Genomic DNA, 10,457 nt, shown 5'->3' on the forward strand with positions numbered 1-10,457 from the left:
AACTATAACCACAACACATGTTGATTTTAAATAGAGAACAGCGTGAGCATTCTATGCATTCTATACTGAAGCATCACTGCTCCCTCCCCAACAAATGTGTTCCTCACACTGGAGCGTTCAGCATGACTCATGCAGAGGCCGTTTATTGACAGCGCTGAGTTACAAGAACAAAGCACTGGACACAGGACATTTCCATCTTAACACTGTGAAATCTCCCAGCACTGTTTTCCAATAGTCGACACAAACGTGCACAGTGAGCCATGTTCCATGATTTTGCAATAACTCACAAGGGAACATATTGCACATGCACATTATCTGGCGACGCGTCACTGTTGCTTCAGACCTGTAACTCATAAACGTTAATATGTTTCGATGCCACGCTTCTTGCTTAAGCAGCAGGTATTAACAGGTAGATGGTGTAAACATGTCTGAACCTAAGTCTCTGTCTGCTTTGGATTTTCTTATTTATTCTTATTTCGGCTTTGAAGATTTGAAGTCTGGTAAGTTTAGAAGCTGCTGCAGTAAAATGCTTTAGCTGAATAAATTAACTGGATAAGACATGGCATAAAACAAGAGATGTTGAACGAACACAGTCAAGATGTTTCCATGTATCACAGTGAGCTTCTGTTTTGTTATCAGGGAGCATTAAAGGAGTCTTTGATCCACTGGTCGCTGCAGTTACTACTGGGTGGAGGCAGAGATAAGGATGATGACAGAGGTCCATGTGCAATGACTCCTTTCTCATCTTCCTCTTCCTCCTCTTCCTCAGAGTATGCAGCATCAGACAGAAGGGAGGAGTTTTTGTACTCCTGGATGTCCTCGTGGAGAGACCACATCTGGCCCAGCAGAGTCACGTCGAGCTGACGCAGGTCCACCTGAAAAAGGAATGTCAGCACGTCATCCTGCAACAAGGACACCAGAAACTGGACCTTAGGTAGAAATGATGAGAGTAACAACCAAGTTGTTTGTTTGACTTTAAAAATCCATAAACTGTCCAAAGAAACGGAGGCATGTCCACGCAGGGCTTCATTCTAGCTCAGATGCAAATTAAGGTCATTAAGATTCCTGCTTTGTCAACACCGACATTTCAGTAACGTTATTCCACAGACTCCATGCGTGAAGACACCTGATGACAGCCACACACCACCTCACCATCTCCTTCCGCAGCAGCGCCAGTGCAGCGCCCAGTCCAGCGCCCAGTCCTCCCAGTTGGCTCGGAGCGTGCGTCGCGTCCGCGTCGCTCCGGCTGCGCGCTCCGTCGCCCGTGTCTCTCCGTGGTTCCCCGCCGGAGCTCAGGACGCGGCTCAGGCTTCTGGGCAGCGGAGGCAGCCCCTCCGCTGAGAGGACGCCGAGCCCCGGACTGTCCGCAGCGCCGCTCGGCACCAAGCTCATCACGCCGCGGTCCCTGCGCGAGTGTCACGGGAGGCGCGTCCGTGGTCCGGTGTCGGCATCTCCTCCTCACTGTGCCACTGCATGAAAACCACCACCGGTGCTTTAAAGGCATTCCTTCCTGGCTTTGTGCGGCACTGGCCGGTGTTCCGGACCGCCACGCCCCGATTTACAGCGTTGATGTGGATTTGTCATGGCCTGGCTTTTGTTATTTTATAGTACAGACACATTAATTCAGGCTGCACCACTGCGTCACTATGAGACGCCAATAATTAACAGTCAAACCAGACAATCGATCTTAAATCGTAGACAGCGTAACCCAGATCATGTGTGGGCACCTCCAATGGTCATCACTTTCCAAGAAACAAACCGGAACTGTTGAAGCGGTAAAGCTTTATTCAGGAACATCATTAGAAAACTCAAGTGTCCCTTCAAAAACAACCCAGCTTGTCTCTGAAATATGAGATTCTGGCTATTTATGACGTTTTTAATGATGAACAATAACGGAGTCCCACCTGACCATCATCACTTTCATGCATCAAATCTATTTACAATAAAAACTTCAGAAATGCAGACACACAGTGACAACCCTTGCATCACCAAAGACACCAAAAACGTGTCCGGGCACCAAATTCACACGGGTCAGATTAGAAGACTTGTGTGTTTAACATACCAACAGGCCGCACACTTGAACTGATGTCTTTGTTGTTCTTCAATGTTTCAGCTGTTGTTTCAGAATTGTAACATTGTGCACGACAAAGGGAATACAGCTTAAATTTGAATTAGCAAACCTACACTGTTACTACAGAAAATTAATTCCCATGTGTGCATAGGGGCCAATACTGATGAAGTAACACCAAGTAACTATGTGTTAATCTTTATTCATTATTATTTATCTAAAAAATATACCCTAAACCTTACTTTTAATGGCCAGTTCAAATTTACCACCAACAGTTATAATGTAGTCTGAGTTTAGTAGTAGTCGGTTTTTATAATAACATAAGTTACAAAGAAGAAGAGAAGCCAGATAACATGGAGTTCAGTCAGCCATACAGCCATGGTGGCTGAAGAGTAACCTGCACTGTACTTCTGATGATGCCATTTCAAGCGGAATTTCTGGACATAACTGAATTCAGCTCTATGTAAGGACTCCAATTGTCAATATTCCAAGATGAAGGAAAGCAGAAACAACGTTCCCATTGCTCCAAGGTTTCAGACTGTCCATGGTGGTTACTGGCTGAGCTCTTTGAGGCTGCGCAGCGAGGTGGCACAGCTGGTAATGAGGTTACAAAGCTGGGCACTTGCCTCCAGGGATGTGGAACTCTGTAGCTGAGTGGTGGCCCAGCGAAGTTTGGTTAGAACAGCTTCCTCAGCTTCTTGCAACACGGGTCGGAGGGTGGAGCTCGGTGGAGAAGCTGGAGGACGGGGCGGTGGCAGGACTGTGGTGGATGGAGGGACTGAAGGAGAAGGGGCAGGTGGAGGTTGGAGGGCTCTGCCTCCTGCAGCAGCCCCCTCACAGTGCTCAGGCCTTGGCTGAGGAACTGACTGTGCCTGACCGTTGCTGGAGGTGTCATTTAGTTGGGCGTGGGTCGGTGCAGGGGACTGGGCTGCAAGCTGCCGCTCTCTCACCTGGGACAACGCTGCCTGTGCATTTAAAGCTGAGACAAAACCAAAAAAGAGCACATACAGTACAAGAGTAAACAAGAAGAAGCTACGGTTCAACTGTCAAAGACATCCAGTCGCAATGACTCAACTTCCAAACAAGGAACACAGAATATGAATTGTAGAGAAGAACACAAGACAGAAATGCCTTTGTGTCATTTAGGTGTCGTGTGCAGAGTTGTGTACCAGGGTTGTCCTTGTCAATATCAGAGTCCAGCTCCTGACAAGAAACACAGTAGTTCTTCTGCTGTCTATCCTGAAGAAGAATATTCTGGAAACACATAACACAAACTTAGCCCAACAGGCACACAGATTTCACGGCATCATTTCTACCACACCAAGACACCTCAGCTCTCACAGACCCCATCATACACGCACCCCACACAGGTCGCAGCACTCTCCCAGCATCTTGTATCCTTTGAGCAGGTAGTCTCCCATCAGCTTGCTGATTTTGTCCTGTCGTTCCCTGCGAGCCTGGATCACCTTCATCTCCGCTTCTGTCGGAGGCTCCCACTCAAAGTCCTCTTCATCTGGGGTCGGTAACAAACAGCGGATTTAGCTCAGGTGTAACAAACAGGACCAACAGCAAAACACAATCAACGTTTTCTTTCGTTTTGCTACTGACTTTACTACCTATGAACCGCCATCAACTGTTTTCTGTATTTCTGCTGCTAGAGTGAAAATTTTACTCACCAGATTTTACAAGTTTATTACAAAGTTAGTGCACTAACTTATTTCGTCAAAAACAGCGTTAAAAACGATGAGCACAGCTGCACTGATCTTCAATTACCGATGACAAGCTAGCTAGCTGGCTAATCCACCAGGCTAATCTGCCGGTATTTGTGATAGCAACGAGTCGTGGTTCAACGAAAAGTACACGTGCGAGAAACGCTTCATTTAAACGCACTTAAACATGTACATAAAAAAAGTACGTCGAACGTTAAATTGTCAAAGTCAGAAGTTCACAAACCTCCATTCAAAGCCATGTTGCTTCAGTGAGACACGTTGTGCGTGATGACGTCAGCGCGTCTTCTTTGCTGAAAAAGGAAGGGTTTCATTAGAGTTTCTGTTGCCCCCTGCTGGTGAACTACTCACCACGATACGGACACTTCTACGTAAAGATTGTCAGGAAACAGGGGTTTCAGGGTTTTGCTCGAAGTCACTCGAAGCAACGGAAGCAATATTGCTAATAGGTGATAACAGGTGGGAAATGTAACAGCTAAAATCGGCCTGGTGGAGGATTTTGATATTATGGTTGTCTGTAATGAAAAGTGTGTGAGGTACTTTGTCCTGTAAACCATCATAGTTTTTTAATAATGACACTAAAAGATTAAAGACAAATAAAATCCTGCTAAACAACAGTTTTTTAAACGAGTTTATTGTATTTTGGGTCAAAAACACAAACTTGGACATTTCACAGTAAGAACAACATGTCATTCAAAATAAGAGACTTCAACTTGATTTCCCCCCATTCGTACTCTAAGGAGAGTTTTATTCCTGAAGTGTGTGTTTAGAAGCAGGTCTTTGGTTGGATACCAGCTTGTAATAACAATACTCACTCTACAGCTAACAACTAATTACACAACAGAAGAAGAGCAACACAGTTTGTGAGGTGAGAGAGGCGCCCTCGGTACACATTCTCCTGGTGTGCCACTTTTTATTTGATGGTTATTTGATTTTATTACACAAGTCACATCCTTGTCGCTTTGTGTCGCTTCCTCCCACTGTCTTCCTGTGTTGTGGGTTTCTTCTCAACCACCAGGGCAACATCCTGCTTAAAGAGAAGTAAACAGCGTCAGATAAAGAACGCAGTTCTAATCTGACAGCAGTTCTGCATTGATACTGTTACAGTCACGTGGATGAACGCTGAACTTCATTTATTATCTTTCTTCATTAATAATCTTGTCTAATCTAAAAATAATGTGTTTGTTGATTGTGCATTCTGCTGTTTGTGCAACTCACCTTCACGTTGCACAGTCTTTACTCTGCTCAGTTTGAAAAGGAGTGACATGAAGACAACAATGTCATGAATAAGATGGGACATTTTTCTGTCATGGACACGTTTTTGTGTGTGTTGTAAGGACTCTACCTTCAGGCTTGGGGTGCATGAGCAGCAATGGCAGTTCCACCGTCACGTCACTGCGGAGAAGACAAACGAGCCAATCAGAACCTTTACTCGCTGCTGATTGGCTGCTGGGCTGTGACATAATGCCTAACGGATGGTGCTTACCTCGCTGTGAGGCCGCCCAGCAGGCTACATGAGGAAGAGAAGGACACGAAGGCTGTTGGAGTTCATCTCATTCAGCTCCATCCTTAAAATGATTCAATACAAGCAGACACTTACCCTCCACCTGCAACCATGAGGTTGATCTTAATCTTGTAGGAAACCAGGATTCCCAGCACCTCCTTTTCAATACTCTTTTTAAGCCTGGAGAGAATGTGAAACACACTCGTTGGTACTGATTTAGTATAAAAAGACATCATGACTAACATACAGTAAGTGACTCTGTGTGTTTACATGGTGGTGGAGGCCAAGTTGGTGTCCTCATCCTTCAGTCTTCCGTCCAGCGCCAGGCCTCTCTTCTCTTTGTTATCAGCCAGCAGGGGGATGATGCTCAGAGTGTTCTCGTAAGTGCTCCCGGCTTCCACCGTCTCTCTGAGGACCACAAAACACAAAGGAGTTCAACTGACTGTTTGTTTCTCTGATTCAGGAGCAATCGATACGCAAGGAGTCGGTTTTCTGTCTATGTACCCAAATTCTTTGCTCAGAACGGTCTTGGTGTATTTGTCTGCTGAGTAGAGGACAATGTCTGTGGTTTGGTCCACTGTGAGAAGAGAGGAATTAAGAGTCAGACACTGACGTATTTGCACATATGTTACGAACAGGATTAAAAGAATCACCCACCAGTGATTTTGATTTTTTTGACAGTTTTGTTACTCTCGTTGTTGATTTTGACTTTTATTGGGATCGTCTCCCCGTGGAAGAAGAGCTGTGGTCAAAACCAGGAGGCAAATGTTTAAACATGGAACGGAAAATGACAACACAATAGGAGACGCTGAATATTCCTATAGGTTTGCAGCCGTACGTCTTTGCTCATGGAGGCTTCGAGATGAACGGGCTTGTCGGACATCATGAAGCTTTTGCAGATCTCGGCCTTGGGCCCCTCGCCCACCTCAGAGGGGGCGTACTGGATTTTACGAATGACAAGGCGAGCGGTGTCCCTGTCGGGAACAAAAAAGAAAAGATGAAGAGGAAACATTAGTTAAGCGCATTAATGAATCAGACTCAGATTAGGAATCACAGCGAACTCACTTCTTTTCAATCTTCTCATCTGGGTTGCACTTTTCCAAAGCGAGGTAGGTCTTGACCTCAAAGTCGACACCACAAGCCTGAAAAAAATCCCCATAACAATGAGTGGCACCAACCAACATGCACATCTACACCTCAGGACGACAGGGCACGGTGTTTTATTGTGAAGGCGACAGCAGATTAACAGGAGATTTACCTTCCCCTTGTCATCAGGCCCAGGCTGCAGAGACACCGAGCACGGCAGGTTGTTGGGAATCTAGACACAAAGCGGACCGTATGTCAGAGAATGTGTTCACGAGGGCCGATCCCGAGGTCTGAAGCCTTGCAGCGCACCTCGAAGCTGAAGGGGTATGCGTTGTCCCCCGCCTTCTTCAGCAGGGTTTCATGCATGGCGCTCAGAGGGGGCTTGGTGCCCTCGGGGTAGAGCTGCACGTGGGTGATCCAGATGTCCTTCCTGAAGCACAGGCCTATTACGTCCAGGTCGTCGCTGCCGTAACGGAAGGCGCACACCAGCTGCACGAACACTGAAAGCACACGAAGCGGCGCAGTCACGACGCTGCGGCTGCGGCTGTGGCTGCGGCTGCGGCTGCGGCTGCGGCTGCGGCCCCGAGCGCTGGACCCGCCGCAGGCGTGAAGCTGATACGTTACCTTTCCTGTCTCCAAAGTCGGTGGTGTCCAGCTTCACGACCCCATCTGTAAAGGTGACAGTATGAAGCACGATGCTGGGATGTGCAGGTTACCATGGTTACGCAGCAGCAGATGCAATAGAACCTACCGATTATGTCCACTTTGTCAATGTGGTCCACATAGTCTCTCTTGCCGAGGTAGAGGGTCAGCTGTGAGAAACCAAGCGGGAAGGGACGTTAACATTTTTATTTAAACTGAATAAATTATAACATGAGGAGCAAATGTAGACGTACTCCTCCGTTTCCACTTGTTTTCTTGTAAACCCTGCAAACAAAAAGCATGAGAGAAATGTTTAATGAAATGCTGAACTGTCTGGATCCAGCAGATCATAAATGAGGAGTTTCAGGCTGAAGGCAAAGTAGATTTGTTTGGCCGCAGCAGAAGGGCCAGTAATCCGTGATTCCCTTCATCCTGTTAGGAATAGCTTGGAGCAGCTTTACCTCATCTTACCGAGATTGAAAGGCTGGCCCAGGTGAGGCAGCCACAAAAGGCACGCTGCACTCAGAAATAGCTGATCCCAAAAGGCTCCTTACTTGTGTTTGAACTGACGCATCAGCCGATTAAGATTACGTACACAGATATATTCATCCTCCAAATGTATAATAAAGGTTGTGCTTTATTTTTTCAAAACGATAAAATAACAAGCTGGAGGAGAATATTTCACTCCACACAAAGCCACATTACAAGTGTTCAACTATTTCTGTATTATTTCATTCAACATGTTCAATTTTCTTCATATTTGGCTCACTCCAGTGTCAAAACACTGCACCATAACAGCAAAGGACTTTTTATTTTTAATTCTCGAGCTCTGATTTTTCATTTTGTGGTTTTGAGTTTCCACCAGAAATGAAGTGGCAAAAAGAGAAACAACACTCACTTTGCCATTTCTGGAAGATGCCTGGGAGTTTTCTGTTGGAAGAAAAGGACAAATTATATCAGATGTTGAGTGTGAGACTCTGATCATTCACCATCTGTGAGCCCTTTGGCAGCCGGGGGAATGTTTTGCTGTGGGGGCACAGGTTAATCCTGTACAATCAGATTACACCCTCGACTTGCCGTGTCCGTCCAGCATCAAACCACTACAGATTTACGTAGCACACGCGCTTATGTCACAGCGTGTTCGTAACAGCACTGAATTAGCAGCACAAAAGCATCGGGCCATTAACGGAAAGTTAAATAGATAGTGCTAAGGAGAACCTTCTGTAATGAGGATTATAGTAGAAAGGTCAGCAGAGCTTCAAGTGTTTGTTTATTGGTCCTTAATTAAAGGTTTACAAAGCAAATGGAGCATCATCATTTAGTTTCAGGCTTTATTTCACATTACTACACTATTTAGTTTAATTAGTGAGTTCAAATAACTCATTAAACTCCAAAGGTAAATAAGATAAACTCTAATATTTCTTTGTGTGTACTGTGTGTAATCCGTGCAGGTAAATCTGTCAGAACGGTGAATTTATGAATTAGACAAACATTTACAGCCATTAGTGTTTTTATGATGCTTCTGTTAAAGAAACTGACAATAGAATCACATTTCTACAAAATACAAAAGACTTCATCACCACCTCAGCCAGTCAGTCTCCTGTCCAGCCTTTCATCCATCCACACACAAGCAGGACTTACCCTTCAGTAGGTCTGGGCCTCAGTCAGATGCCTGGAGGAAGCGCAGCCTCCAGCAGTAGCTCCTGGCCTTTTATACGTGCTCCTTCCCCGCGTGTAGCATTCAGGCTTAGCTGCGCCACTATTTCTGTCTTCTGCCTCCTTATAATCCAGTTAATCAATCAGTGAAGAGCTTTTTTGGACTACAACAGGTTTAAAAATACCAGCCAGCTTAATCGCATGGACAGACATACAATCACAAAGTCTCCACATGCCTGCGATGATGGTACAGCAGGCGGATAATCCGCTCCTGCACATGCACAAACCAAGGAAGTCAAGTGTCTTTGATTCAGAAGGGACACGAGCATCGTTGAGGTCGTAAGGGTGAAAAAGTCAACCTTTGATTCCTTGTGTTTACAATGAAATACGGCTTTTGACATCATCTATATTAACTGAATATATGGTAATAATCCATAAATATTTATTCTATTAATGTCTACCTGAAATTAAAGACTAATAATACTTATCTTTTATTAGAAAGAAAATATGTTAAAAACTAAAAGGTTGTTAAAATTCGCTATTAACCACCACATTTCAGCTTTCTATCAAAAAAGTTTATGAGAAATTGCAGGTGAAAATATCACAACCCTCAAATTTCTTTTTGTGTTGTTGAAATAAATAATTTATGTAGCATTGCCTTTAGTTATGTAATATGTGTGTGAATTACATATTGTGTAATATTTTTGGGTGTTAGCGGAGAAGCGTGGACGTTCTGAGTATTCTACCTGACCTCGGCAGATTAAAGCTTCCCACTCCCGTTATGGCCCAGATGATGGGGGCATAGACAGAAACGTCGGGTAAGTCAGAGATTAGGTAGATTCACCTGAAAGATTCCTTTTGACCTTTCAAAACCGGCAAATCCTTCAGCCTGTCTGACGAATTTCTGCTGACGGTTCAGATCTGTGGAATATCTTTCCAGTCCAATGAAAACAGTACCAGGATCCAGCGGGTCCAGTGAATGGCTGGGACTTGTTGTAGTAAAAACAAAGGTACCAACGCCTGTGGAGACGTGGGATCTGGCTTTAAGTGAACGAGCGGGGACTTATCTGGTCAGCAGTGACCTTTAGGCCTCCGTGATGACCCACAAGGCAAGAGTTACGCTTTAACTCAGCCCAGGTGCAAACTGGCTCAAATTAAAATATACCGCCGAGGTTATGAGAGTGTAAGTGTTATGCGAAAGCTTTATCGGCTTCATCATTGCTCGGGGCGTTTTAATCTGACCGGTGCAATGGAAAACATGGCCTTTAAGCTGCGAGGTCATTTAATGAAGGAGACAAACATCCACGCTTGTATAAACTTTGTTACCGTCGCACGGCTGCTTAACCGCGTCTATTTGCGAGCGGAGCCACTCAGAATAAACGCAGTAGGTTCAGTTTTTATTAGACCAGGTCACATTGTCTCCAAACTAATCACAGCGCCGTCTTCTGTGCTGTTCCTCCGGGAAACAACGCGGCACGTTGGCGCTCAGCCGCCTAATCTTCAACTTAAACACAATGTGACAGTAAGATTCTCTCTGACAAGCGCTTCCCAGTAAACAAACAGGAGATTTATCCCCACATCCAGTCTTCCCTGGAGAGGTTTTACCTCACGTTTAAAAAGCACATAAAAGCCACGGTTCGAGCTCTGAACAGATTTCTTTAAGCCTATTCTACATTAACATCATGGTTCTGCACTGTAAAGCTAAAATGCTCATACATCAGGCTGTGAGTCACCAAAGTTTCAATGACCACAGTTCATTCCAGCTTCAAGCACC

At 45.1% G+C, this 10,457-nt stretch overlaps 3 protein-coding genes across 4 annotated transcripts; all 3 read right to left on the bottom strand.

The window, feature by feature from the left end:
* Positions 1 to 116: 116 nt before the first annotated feature.
* LOC114869875 (leucine repeat adapter protein 25-like) lies at positions 117 to 1,527 on the bottom strand. Its single transcript, XM_029174416.3, has 2 exons — positions 1,153 to 1,527; positions 117 to 875 (listed from the first exon to the last, which is right to left on the bottom strand). Exons 1-2 carry the CDS (start codon positions 1,390 to 1,392, stop codon positions 636 to 638), a joined length of 480 nt encoding a protein of 159 aa, XP_029030249.1. The 5' UTR covers positions 1,393 to 1,527; the 3' UTR covers positions 117 to 635.
* Positions 1,528 to 1,765: 238 nt separating this feature from the next.
* znrd2 (zinc ribbon domain containing 2) lies at positions 1,766 to 4,174 on the bottom strand. 2 transcript variants are annotated; one of them, XM_029174414.3, is made up of 4 exons: positions 4,022 to 4,174; positions 3,430 to 3,581; positions 3,238 to 3,322; positions 1,766 to 3,047 (listed from the first exon to the last, which is right to left on the bottom strand). In XM_029174414.3, the coding sequence occupies exons 1-4, from the start codon at positions 4,035 to 4,037 to the stop codon at positions 2,620 to 2,622; spliced, it is 681 nt and encodes a 226-aa protein (XP_029030247.1). In that variant the 5' UTR covers positions 4,038 to 4,174; the 3' UTR covers positions 1,766 to 2,619. The 2 variants fall into 2 exon arrangements, with proteins under 2 accessions (XP_029030247.1, XP_029030248.1); XM_029174415.3 differs by lacking the exon at positions 4,022 to 4,174 and adding an exon at positions 3,745 to 3,947.
* Positions 4,175 to 4,518: 344 nt separating this feature from the next.
* On the bottom strand, positions 4,519 to 8,760 carry arr3a (arrestin 3a, retinal (X-arrestin)). The gene is made up of 17 exons (XM_029173546.3): positions 8,669 to 8,760; positions 7,926 to 7,957; positions 7,282 to 7,312; positions 7,137 to 7,197; positions 7,010 to 7,054; positions 6,695 to 6,885; positions 6,558 to 6,617; positions 6,365 to 6,441; positions 6,138 to 6,273; positions 5,957 to 6,041; positions 5,804 to 5,876; positions 5,570 to 5,707; positions 5,396 to 5,479; positions 5,282 to 5,305; positions 5,141 to 5,190; positions 5,014 to 5,036; positions 4,519 to 4,822 (listed from the first exon to the last, which is right to left on the bottom strand). Exons 2-16 carry the CDS (start codon positions 7,931 to 7,933, stop codon positions 5,032 to 5,034), a joined length of 1,068 nt encoding a protein of 355 aa, XP_029029379.1. The 5' UTR covers positions 7,934 to 7,957; positions 8,669 to 8,760; the 3' UTR covers positions 4,519 to 4,822; positions 5,014 to 5,031.
* Between the last annotated feature and the right edge of the window lie 1,697 nt (positions 8,761 to 10,457).

Source organism: Betta splendens, chromosome 14, assembly GCF_900634795.4.
Source record: "Betta splendens chromosome 14, fBetSpl5.4, whole genome shotgun sequence".
Classification (NCBI taxonomy): Eukaryota; Metazoa; Chordata; class Actinopteri; order Anabantiformes; family Osphronemidae; genus Betta; species Betta splendens.